Consider the following 12968-nt stretch of genomic DNA (forward strand, 5'->3'; position numbering starts at 1 on the left):
AAATTACATGTTGTTTGATTCCATATATGTGAAATCCCAGAAAAGGTAAAACTGCAACCAGAGAAAGTAGATCAGTGATTGCTGCGGCCAGGGGCTGAGGGAGAGGACAGAGTACAAAACAGAATGAAGAAACTTTTTAGAGTGATGGAAATGTTCTCTATCTTGAGTGTGGTGGTAGTTATACATCTATATACAGTTACAAAAATTCATTAAACTGTACACTTAAGATGGATGAATTTCATTGCATGTAAATTATAGATCAATAAAGGTGGGGGAAAAGGCAAAAATATGAATACGGGTACTTACAGGTCTCGCTTATTAAAGCAGAATAATACTCCCAAAAGGGTTGTCAATAGGAATGCTAAGCAAACAGGTACAACAATAGCTTCAATTTCTCCTTGAGCTAAAGAAAAAGAAAGGGGAAAGAAAGAAAATAACTGTTGACACATATGCTAAAGAGAAATAATGCAACTTCCCAACCAGATTACTGTTGAAAAGATGAAATGCCATCCTAATATTTTTTTACAACCTTTTCAAACTTAAAGGTGTTTCTCTCCCCCCTCCCTTCCCCCTTGGTAAATCATATCCTAGCTACTTACACCTTACACAGTAACCTGACCACACAGTATGCATAAAATATATGTTGGCTGGGGGAATAAATTGATTAGTTCAGTTTATTGTATAGATAATCTATCTACCTAGTAAGAGCTTTCAAACCTATTTATTACATTTATGGTCTGCACTCAGCAGAATCTTAGCAAAAGCTCATCTCTGAGTTCTAGAACTAATGGGTAGAATTGGAAAAGTTTTTTCTTTTTAAAAATTAATTAATTTTTGGCTGCGATGGGTCTTTGTTGTTGCGTGCTGGCTTTCTCTAGTTGCTGCAAGCAGGGGCTGCTCTTTGTTGCGGTGCGCAGGCTTCTCATTGTGGTGCCTTCTCCTGTTGCAGAGCACGGGCTCTAGGCATGCGGGCTTCAGTAGTTGTGGTACGTGGGCTCTAGAGCGCAGGCTCAGTAGTTGTGGCGCACGGGCTTTGTTGCTCCGCGGCATGTGGGATCTTCCTGGACCAGGGATCGAACCTGTGTCCCCTGCATTGGCAGGTGGATTCTTAACCACTGCACCACCAGGGAAGTCCCTGGAAAAGCTTTAAACAATCTCAATAATTGCACTATAAATGTAATCTTCTATAAGGAATAAAAATGTAAAATTCAGGCAAAATTTTTAATAGTTATTTACTATTTTCAAAAAGATGATAAATCTGACATAGGGCTAAGAATTTTAGGAGAATCTTAACAGGCACAAGGAGTGGCAGAAGTAGGAATAATATCAACTAAAACGCAGCAAGCCTGAGATTCCTAAATACCACATGAATCCCTATCTGCAATGAAAACTACAATGAGGTGTCACCTCACGCCGGTCAGAACGGCCATTATCAAAAATGTAGAAACAGTAAATGCTGAACAGGGTGTGGTGAAAAGGGAACCCTCCTGAACTGTTGGTGGGAATGTAAATTGATACAACAATACGGAAAACAGTATGGGGGTTCCTTAAAAAACTAAAAATATAACTACCATATGACCCAGCAATCCCACTACTGGACATATACCCTGAGAAAACTGTAATTCAAAAAGAGACATGTACCACAATGTTCACTGCAGCACTATTTACAATAGCCAGGACGTGGAAGCAACCTAAATGTCCACTGACAGATGAATGGATAAAGATGTGGCACATATATACAATGGAATATTACTCAGCCATAAAAAGAAATGAAACTGAGTTATTTGTAGTGAGGTGGATGGACCTAGAGTCTGTCATACAGAGTGAAATAAGTCAGAAAGAGAAAAACAAATACTGTATGCCAATGCATATATATGGAATCTTAAAAAAAAAAAAAGGTACTGATAAACCTAGTTGCACGGCAGGAATAAAGAGGTAGACATAGAAAATGGATTTGAGGACATGGGGTGGGAGGGCGAAGCTGGGGTGAAGTGAGAGTAGCATCGACATATATACACTACTGAACGTAAAACAGTTGGCTGGTGGTAAGCAGCCGCATAGCACAGGGAGATCAGCTCAGTGCTCTGCAATGACCTAGAGGGGTGGGATAGGGAGGAGGGGAGGGAGGCTCAAGAGGGAGGGGATATGGGGACAAGTATATGCATGTGGCTGATTTGTTTTGTTGTGCAACAGAAACTAACACAGTATTGTGAAGCAATTATACTGCAATAAAGATGTATAAAAAAATAAAAGAGGACTTATTAATCAAATGAATCACTAATTGGGACAATTTATATTAGAGATTTTTTTAATGATTTACCTATGGTTGTTTCTGGTTAACTCCTCCAGCCCCCTGTAACTAGTCTTTTACAGGAAAAAGTAGTGTGAAAGTAGTACTACAGTAATACAGTATTCACTTAGTCTTATCTTTCCACCACACGTATCCCTTTGTAAGTAACTTTACCTCCTACAAAGCATGACAGGAACCAAGAAATCAGATAAAGTCTCAGGAATAAACTATAGGTTGGAAAATATTAATTCCTGAATGCTAAGGTTCTCATACATATGCCAAATCAAATTCAGGAAGATCCTCTCATTTATTGGTGCTGAACTTCTGCTTACTATGTTTTCATGCCTTGGGCCTTTGCTCATGCTGAACTAAGATGCCTTCTTCTTCCTATCTGTCCACATCTTAACTTCAAGGCTCAAGTATTGTCTTCCCCACAAAATCTTCGAAGGTAAAACTCCCCACTTCAGATATCTTTAAATTCCTGCTCTATTTACTATCTACATGGCTCAAATGTCTCTCTGTTTGTTTTGGTTACTTGTACCGTATTTCTTCAACTAAGCTATATGGTCCTTGGGAGCAAATTCCATGCCATGTGAAGTAGCCATAATGAATCCATACAACAATAGACAGGCCAGAGGAAAAAGCAGATGATGAAGTAATAAGTATGATTTCGTTTTTGGAAAAAAATGTATGCACAGAAAAGACTACGATATATAAATATGTTGAGATTATTTTGGATGAGGGATCAGGAGTGATTTTTCTTCCTCTTTGTATTTTACTGTATAGTCTAAATTCCTTATAATGAACACTATTTTTATAATCAGGATAATATTTTTAAAGTTTATTATTACTATTTTTTAAAGATCATGACACAAAGTTTTATTTCAAATATTACAGGTACCCCCCCCCACTTTTGGAAAGTTCACATTATGCCACTTCACTTTCAGGAAAGACCTACGTTAGTACACTAACAAGCTTTTTTCATAAATTACGTTAATGTCTGTTTTTGCTAACAGAAATAAATTTATGAAAAAAGCTTGTAGGTGTACTAACATAGATCTTTCGTGAAAGTGAAGTGGCATAACGTGAACTTTCCAAAAGTGGGGAATACTCTTTGCTCTACACCACTTTGGCTTATGAAAGGTTTCACAGGAATGCTCTACTTTTGGATGGTGGGGGAAACCTGTATTTGTTACATATATATTCTACAAACATGTCACCACAAATCTTATCCCATAGCCTATATTTATTATCGGCCATCACAGCAAAGCTCAGGATCTTTTAATATCCATCTTATGTAGTCACTTATCTACTTATTTGCTCTCTCAGCAATCATTCAACCAATGAGGAATATGGTTGAATGATTTATTTATTTATACAATAAACAGCTTATTATTTATCACTCACTGTCTTGGTGCTTGGGTGTGTGTGTTACAAATACAATTACAATAAAATAAGGTAATTTCTATAATGATTCAAAATGTAGTAGATACAGGAAAGAATGCAGTTTAAGTCTGCTTTAGGGAGGCTACAGGAATAGCCAAAACAAGAAAAGGTATAGGGCCACATACTGGGAAAAGACAAAAGGGTGGGGAAAATGACGAGAAGTTTAGGGTCAAAGAAAGAGATTATGAAAGCACATGCACAAGCAGTAATTAGAAGGCATGATCTACTGGACCTGATACTTGGTTTATGTAAATGAAAAAGATATGAAGAAACTTACTACAATTGCACCTAAATTTCTGGCTTTGGCAAAGAGTTGTGGCATGGAACAAAGAAGGAAAAATGTATTTGAGAAGGGAAGAGAGGATGGCTGAAGTCACAGGCAGGGAATTTGAATAGGCAAATCAGAAAACAGTGCCAAGAACAGAGCTCTGGAGAATATAGAGCATTTAAAAGAGATCAAGAAGAAAATACCAGACAGGGAGGAGACTCAGGAGAGTGCTGTTAGAAAAACAAATGAAGGGAAGAGACAGTTTCAAGGATGAACAGGCCAACAGGGTCAAATGCTGGGAAGCGTAGGAAAAAAAAGATGACTAAAAAGCATGCATTGGATAGGACAAGTAAGGGGTCTTCTGTGAGTGACACTAGAGAGGTTTCAGTGGAGTGGTGGGTTGGAAGCCTGGTTTGAGCAGGTTAAAGACTGAGCTGGAGGTATGGAAATGAGACTGCAAGGGTGGACTAGTCTTTACAGCAACCTGCCCGTAAGAGGAAGAACAAGTGAAGAAAGAGACCACATCCAAGTTTTGCCAGTGAAAAAGTAAACTCATTTAGAAAGATACACAATTCTTTTGGGATTTACAGACTACAAGTGAAATCAGTCAGAGACAATTAAAGAAACAACAAAAAAGTAAGGAAAAAATTTTCTGTAAAGAAATAACCAAAACCAGATAAACAACAATACAAAAATCATAATTTATGAACACTTCATTTATATGAATCCAAAGATGCACTTTAAACAAAATTTTAGCATATAAACTAAGCCCATTTTTAGTCTGATTAAATTTTAAAAAGAAAAAAGAAAAAAGAAGAAAGATCAAACATCATTATTTCTTACCAAACTTTGGTGTAGTAAAAGTGAATTCTGGACCATCCTTTCCACCTTCGTCTGTATATGCTGCCATTCGTACCATATACAAAGTGTCACTAGTCAAAGAGGACAGCGTATATTCTGTGTGGGAAGAATCCACATTCACAGCTGGAAGAAATCAATAAGTGTGCTTTATTCAACTACTCTTGCTTGGTTTGGCCTATATTTGACATTGTGAGTGTCTTAAAACATATTTTACTAGAAAACAATGTTTCTTTAATAGGACCATGAAAGCAACCATAAAGCATATTCTCAGGTATCTCTTTTCTGAGGATAATATGCTATACTAAGATGTATAACACAAGAAGGTGAGACAAATTAGTATTTAAAAGCTTAAGAAAAAACACCTGATTCTTAATAGCTGATATAGTTTTATTACCAGTTTCATTTCCAATGATGGTTCTATAAAATATAGTATAATTTCTGATAAATCCATTCTGAACATCAACAGGAAGTTGGTCCCACTCTAAGACAGCTTCATTTTTCCCCACTTTTTTTGTCCGGACAGTAGGTCCTTTGGAAGGTGCTGAAACAGAATAGGGTATTTACCAACTGAAAATCATAAGAATTTAGTAAATCATTAAGGCTTCATAAAATTTCATTATCATGAAATTATTTGAACATAATAAGACATATCCTTATTTAAAAGGGATAAAATGTCTTTGTTAGTTAAAAAACAACATTTTTCAAAGAAAATAGGTCTGGACTTACGAGCTTGTTTAAGGTATGCCTTTATAGACTCGGGGAGTCCTGGTCCATCAGCATACACTGGAGTGACTGTTATCAAATAACATTTGCTCTCTGCTAGGTTTCCTAAAGTAAGAATAGTGGATTAAGCATTTTTTTCCCTATAGTGAAAAAAACCTAATTAATTCCATTACTTACTTTTACATTATAATTTCATGACCACTGAACTTTCTTTTATTTTCATTCATTTTTAAAAATTGAAATATAGTTGATGTACAACATATTTCAGGTATACTAAATAATGATTTGACGTTTGCATACATTATGAAATTATTACCACTGAACTTTCCTTTTTTTAAAACTGCAACTTTTAAAGTAAGCATTGCCCTTTGTTTACTGGATTCAAGCTTAACAGAATAAAACTGAAAATAAAAGGTTACTTTTATTGCCAATACAGTGAATAAAAATATTTATACTGTCAATAAATGTAATGATTGCATTTATATTCAGGATTTATAAAACACTGATCTCAAATTATCCTGGGTCTTCCTTAGAGTCTGGCAATTTTTGTACATTTTACCTACTTCTCTGAGAACTGCCTAAGTGCAAGATGTCACTATCAGAGCTAGGGAAAGTGCTAATGGCTGTGGTTTGTCACGTGACTGGGAAAAAAAAGAATTAGTGTTATTTCTCCCAGAAAGTAACATAATTTTAAAAGAAAAAATTATCTTAAATGTTTCCTTTATTTATAATCTCTCCAGATTAACAAAGCAATCTATCTATCCCTTCAGCACGCAACAGCAAAAAGTTTCTTTTTGTTATACTGAAGTTTATACTTTCAATAAGAATTACATTTCCTTAACTATTATGCATGAAGTGACATACGCTTTTTTGATTTCTTAAAGAGAGTAATTTTCTTGATGATTCAATATTATCAAGAAGACAATATTTTTATATTCTGCTGCAATACAGTGATGTTTTATCAGGCCTACTGAGCTATGTGGGGATACCTGTAAAACCTGAAGGTCTCCAGAGCCTATGCTATGCTATAGTACAAGTTCCTATTGTCCAGTTATTATCAATCTATCTCCTCTCTAGCTCCACCTTGCTTTTATTTGGATAAGGTTGATAAACTAGACAACCAGGATTAGTAAAACTATATATTAAATAATAGGTTAATGAGGGCCAAACAGCCTATGTTATGAATAAAGCTCATTAAGTTTATGGCTATATATAAAGATATAAGGTATATCTTTGTTAACATGTTTTCTCTGATTAATCATATTATTTGAAGCTGTATTCTAATGGTTTTCCTTCTTTACACACATACAAACTGAATGCTTTGTTTTCTCTTTAAAGTTGTTGTATCACTTGATAAGTAGTATCTTACAATGAGAGCAACCCATTTTGGAGCTCTATAATACATTACTTTCTGTCCTTCATTAGTACCTGCAGTTTAAAAGACAAGGAAATCTAAGTTCTAGTTCTGCTTCGCTTCTTCAACAGCTATAAGAAGTTAAGCCATCTAGATGCTCAGGGAAAATATTTTCTCATTAAAGGATGAGGGAATTTAATAAGGTACAGAGATACTATTAGCAACAGAGGTTGAATTATCTTGTATTTATCTTACTTTAGTTTTGTGAACATTCCTTTGATGATCAAAACAACAGTGGAATATTACAAGAAGATAGTATTAACCCCACTTAGTCCATAAACAGACGCTGCAGTTTAGAGAGGTTAAGTGTGACTTGCTGAGAGTCACAAATCTAGTACACAAGACGTAACTAGAAACTATGATAAACTGGGTATCTTTTCAATGGACCACAAAGCAGAAAAGAATATGTAAAAGAAAAATCTGTCTGAAGAGCTAGAAAAAGGACAGCAACTTAAATGTTTGTAGCCAGGTATACCTCTTAAATAGGTGCGATGTACAGTACCATCTTCTTGTTGCCAGTCTGGGATACAGGGCGATTTATCTGATAACACACACCACTCAAGTATATATCTGTTTACAGATTCATTTGGAGCAGTCCATTCTACCCAAAGCACATTGTCTTTGGGAAATGCTTTAAGATCCATTATGGGGTGAGTAGCTTTAAAACAAAGTTTGAATACTGATATGATAAATGAACATTTAAAAATTTGATATTCCAATATTTTACATTCTTTTCCATAACCATGTGATCTTGCTATCACGTTTTTGTAGCATATAATATTAACATGTATTTACATGAATAAAAGCACTTTATTATAATTTACATGTAAAGTAAATAGTCGATTTATTTTGGAACTTAAATTCTTCCTTTCCCAAAGTTCTTCAGGTGTTTTGTGTACGTTAGTTGTAATGTTTTTTTTCTTTGAAAGCTACAGATAAAGCTATAGAAAAACAATATATTTAAGTCATATACATATAAAGTTCCTAAAACATTAAAAATATATTTTAAAAAAGATAATCAGAAAATGCTTAAATGAATTAAGTAGCTTACTGCAAAGTTTAAGTGAGCCACAAAATGATCGACCAGGTTTGGCTGCTGACTGACTTCTAAAAAATATGATCACTGTTGATACTGAAGAGACAGTCTTAGAATACTTACAATTTTTTACAGGAGCCCTGTCAATACCTAACTACCCTTTCCCATTCATAAGTCAGGCTCTATCTAAGGGACACAAACCTTGAAAACCCCAGGCAGGGATAGTTAAAACAGATGCATCTGATTTGCCAACCAGATTTCTTGCTGTCAGAGTTGCTATGTAGCGATCATTTGTGAGGTTTACTGTCAGTTTTGTGTCGTTAACTGTGTAATTTTGTAAACGTGATTTCCATCTTGTGAGAGTCACTTCATAATCCAAGATTTTTCCATGGGCTTCAAAAGGAGGCAATGTCTGTAATAAAATATTTTAAAAATGTGTTTCATAAATCTTGAATAAAGTTAATCAGTTTTTCTTCATGTTCACAAATTCTGCTATTATGTCAAATCTCTAAATATTTAATTGGAAGGGACTGGCAACCTTACTTTGAACTCACTACTGAAGTAAAACTACTATACACTGAATGAAGACTGACTTCAAAAAGCATGACGGGGGTTCCCTGGTGGTGCAGTGGTTGGGAGTCCGCCTGCCGATGCAGGGGACGCGGGTTCGTGCCCCAGTCCGGGAGGATCCCACGTGCCGCAGAGCGGCTGGGCCCCTGAGCCATGGCTGCGGAGCCTGTGCTCCTCAACGGGAGAGGCCACAACAGTGAGAGGCCCGCATAATGCAAAAAAAAAAAAAAAAAAGCATGACGTCAACTATGACGGAAAGCACCATTCTGTTAGCCTTTTGTTCTCTACACAATTCTGCACTGTGGCTATGTTGGCCTAAATTATTTAATGTCTTGAGTATTTTTCTTTCTACCTTACTTTAGTATGATCCACTCATGAACATTTATGGAGTGCACAACAACTTTATTTCCTATTACCAGCATACACTTTGATTACCCAAAACATTGATTAATTATTTTCTATGAGGCACTGAGAAAAGTTTGGTAAAATCAAGGCCGCTAGGACTTCCCTGGTGGTGCAGTGGTTAAGAATCCGCCTGCCAATGCAGGGGACACGGTTCGAGCCCTTGTCCGGGAAAGATCCCACATGTTGCGGAGCAACTAAGCCCATGCGCTACAACTACTGAGCCCGCGTGCCACAACTACTGAAGCCCGCACACCTGGAGCCTGTGTCCTGCAACAATAGAAGCCACCGCAATGAAAAGCCCACGCACCACAACAAAGAGTAGCCCCCGCTCACCACAACTAGAGAAAAGCCTGTGCACAGCAACGAAGACCCAACGCAACGAAAAATAAATAAATCAATTTATAAAAAAACAACAACAAGGCCCCTCTTCTCACATAACTTTCACGGAACTACGCTGAAATATATATGAGGTATCACCTATAGTTTAGGAACCTGACTTTTTGATAGTATATATAAAGCTTTGTGTTTCTATTTATTATAGTTATCAAATAGATATCAAAAATTAAGCTCCACTCATAACACCATATAAAATATATTTATATGAAATAGAAGAATATAAATAGGCAATTTTTTTTTACCTTCCATATGAGTTGTACAGATCTACAGCCATGAGTATGAGATGGCTCTATCTTATACCAGAAGCTTGGTGCCTTGGATGGTCCTAAAGAAATGACATAAACTTTTTATTATAACAGTAAAATAAAATCCTAGAAATTATTCTCTTACTTTGTTCTTAATATTCTTGCCCTCCAATCATATGGTGTCTCTAACTCTTTCTTTATACCAGCCTTTTCCCATCCCAGCATGATATGCCTGGGTCTTCCTTTAGTCAGGGTGATAGCTTGATGATTTAGAGTACATTGAAACTCTTTTGTAATCTTAAAATTTCAAAGGTACAAATATATCCTAAGCAATAACCAAAGATGTATCACTATTTCTTATTGCTAAAAATCAAACTGAAAAATCATATTTAAATACATGCTTAAAACCCCTAAATGCATACATTTAAGAATAGAAGACAAATTAAAATAAATGGAGTTAAATGTAGTATAAGTTTACTACCTTATGTTGGGATGAGTCAATGTAATGGGATATTATAAAAATGAATTCACAGGATTGTTGTAATAATCACCAACCATGTGAAAAAGCACTTTACAAAACATCAAATGCTGATAATTAGGTTTTAAAAATTCAAAATTTTTATAACTATAATTGCAAAATATGGTATTCAACAGAATAAAAAAGGATCTGAATAAAATCTAAGCCGTGATGTGCTGATCATGAAGAGGTAACTACAGGTGACAAAACAGAGAAAAGAGGAAAGGCAGACCAGGAAGGCTGGGGAAAAAGCTGCTGGTACAGGGAGTTCAAATAGATATATACATGAGTACAGTGCAGAGCCCCAAAAGAATAAAGAACATGAAGTTGTAAAGGAAATTTTATGGGCTGGAAATGGTTCCTAACATAAAGAGGACCTAGGAGCTTCTTTCACTAATTTGAAGAAAAGCATAATCCAATGGTTCATAACTTTTTGGACACCAGATATCTCTTTGATTTGACAAGGTTATGTACCATCGCTCCAGAAAATTCACACAAGTACTAACCACAATATTTTGTCAACATTTTGAAGTAGTTCAAGAACTCCCCCAAACTGACCCAAGTACTTTTAAAGGCCCCAAGAATATCAGCTTAAGAATTCCTGACTGCGGCTTCCCTGGTGGCGCAGTGGTTGAGAATCTGCCTGCTAATGCAGGGGACACGGGTTTGAGCCCTGGTCTGGGAAGATGCCACATGCCGCGGAGCAGCTGGGCCCGTGAGCCACAATTACTGAGCCTGCGAGTCCGGAGCCTGTGTTCCGCAACAAAAGAGGCCGCGACACTGAGAGGCCCGCGGACCGCAATGAAGAGTGGCCCCCGCTTGCCACAACTAGAGAAAGCCCTCGCGCAGAAAAGAAGACCCAACACAGCCCAAAATAAATAAATAAATTAATTAATTTAAAAAAAAAAGAAAAGAATTCCTGACCAAGACAAAGGGATCTGATCGAGGATTCCCAAACCAGCAATAGTAGGATTACTTTCTTTCCTGGCATTTATCAAAATGAGAGAAAATTCTTGGTGGAGAAGGGGTACTTTACTTTTCTGCCTTTGACATTCTCAATTCATGTAACTCTCATGAAACCTCTGGAAGAGCTCCATGGAAGTGAAGGGATACAGGTGGTAGGGAAGGTTTTAAAGCCATGGCTGCTGCCACTGACACCTAAAGAGGGTGACCATGATAGGAAAGTGTTCCCAAAAAACAAAACTATGCCATAGGATTATTTCTTGATGGCCACAGAAGAAATTATTAACATTAGCTGCTTTGGGGAAGGAATTTTATTTTACATTGTGTATCTTTTTATGCCTTTTGGATTCTACAGTATACACACTGTATTATCATGAGAAAAAAAGGGAAAATGAAAATAAATCAACCAACCAAAATGCCAGGATGCTTTTCCAGAGGCTTATTAAGTACTGATAAAAAAGAAAAAATGAATAAAAACAATAGTACAAATATCTTTTTGATAGTGAGGGTCTAAAACACATTTTGCTAGATGGTGATTTTAATGATTCAGGATATGATTCTCTAGTTAGAGATATTTCTGGACTACTCTCCTTTAATAAAATGTTCTGGATTTACAAACCGTTAATGGTTTTCTCGTGGTATCTAAGACACTATTCCATAATTTTCTTTAATTAGGTATCAAAAAGATTTGTACTATCAATAATGCATATTAGATTTTATACTTGATATCCTTTAAGAAGTGTAAAATATCAGTTTGAATAAAATGATCACAAAATAAGAAGCAATGAGATCTGTATTATTAAAACCAGATATAATTTATAGTCAGAATTCCAATGCTTTTTTCTTCATATACTTATTTACTTACTATCTTCATATGTGATCCCACTCGCTTCTTCACTCCAGTCACTCCAAAATCCTTTACCATCTTCCTTCATACAACGAATCCTAAACACATACTCTGTAAAAGGTTTAAGGTCCTGGACAGTGAATGAAGATCGGGTAGATGCTGTATCTTCAGGAGGAATCTGAAAACAAAGCAAATTGACCAAAAAAAAGCCCCAAAGGTATTTATTATAGGTCTTCTAAACTGCCTAAGATTTTAAAAGCTAATTAATGAAATAAGACTAATAACTAATGAAAGAAGACTAATTTGACTCAAGCTCTGGAGAGAAATAAATGCAAGTGAATAAGCAGTCAAAATCAGTCAAGTTAATAGGTTTGGGAAATACAGAAACATCTATTACTAATCCTTTTATCCTTTCTTTTCTTTCTTTCTTTCTTCTATGCTCTTATAACACTCAGGGTCTCAGCAGGAAAAAGATGGAAATTCCAATTAGAATTTAATTCAAGGAGGGTTTACTATAGGAAGTATGGGCAGAGTGTAGGGAAACCTTAGATAGGATAGGCAGTACTCTGGGGCTTCTAGGTGCTACCACCTTTAGACCCAAAGGGATGAGGGGCGGTACCAGAACCTGGAAGAACAGGGTCACAAAGGGTTAACTTGAGAGGAGCAGTGACCTCAGGTTGAGACAGGAAAGCTCCAGGGAGGAAGCAGGGAAAATAAATATGCTGATCTCACTTCTCTCTCTCCTCTCTCTTGCCAGGACCCCTCCTCCCATTAGCTAGGAACTCACTAGGAAACTAGAGAGAACCAACAGATAAAATCCATACAGGTCAGCATCTCAAGACAAAGAGTAGGGTGGCGAAGGGTACAGTGTAGATCTAGATAGGCAAAAGGAAGATATCCAGCCCAATTAAGAAAAACAAAAGCTATCTTTGTAGATAAACTTGGTTTTCAGGAAATAAAGACAGATAAGTAACAGGTTCTTTCTAC

At 36.3% G+C, this 12968-nt stretch overlaps 1 protein-coding gene across 2 annotated transcripts in view; it reads right to left on the minus strand.

Annotated features, from left to right (window-relative positions):
* IL6ST (interleukin 6 signal transducer) overlaps positions 1 to 12968 on the minus strand; it is a 65230-nt gene that overhangs the window by 9283 nt on the left and 42979 nt on the right. For both annotated transcript variants that reach the window (XM_029216378.1, XM_029216379.1), the window contains exons 7-14: positions 12000 to 12159; positions 9652 to 9734; positions 8240 to 8450; positions 7478 to 7660; positions 5592 to 5693; positions 5260 to 5406; positions 4848 to 4988; positions 307 to 403 (exon numbers count right to left, since the gene is read on the minus strand). In XM_029216378.1, coding sequence (XP_029072211.1) covers positions 307 to 403; positions 4848 to 4988; positions 5260 to 5406; positions 5592 to 5693; positions 7478 to 7660; positions 8240 to 8450; positions 9652 to 9734; positions 12000 to 12159 — 1124 coding nt within the window. The remainder of the gene's footprint in view (positions 1 to 306; positions 404 to 4847; positions 4989 to 5259; positions 5407 to 5591; positions 5694 to 7477; positions 7661 to 8239; positions 8451 to 9651; positions 9735 to 11999; positions 12160 to 12968) is intronic.

Source organism: Monodon monoceros, unplaced genomic scaffold (assembly GCF_005190385.1).
Source record: "Monodon monoceros isolate NGI ecotype Baffin Bay Population unplaced genomic scaffold, NGI_Narwhal_1 Super_Scaffold_12, whole genome shotgun sequence".
Classification (NCBI taxonomy): domain Eukaryota; kingdom Metazoa; phylum Chordata; class Mammalia; order Artiodactyla; family Monodontidae; genus Monodon; species Monodon monoceros.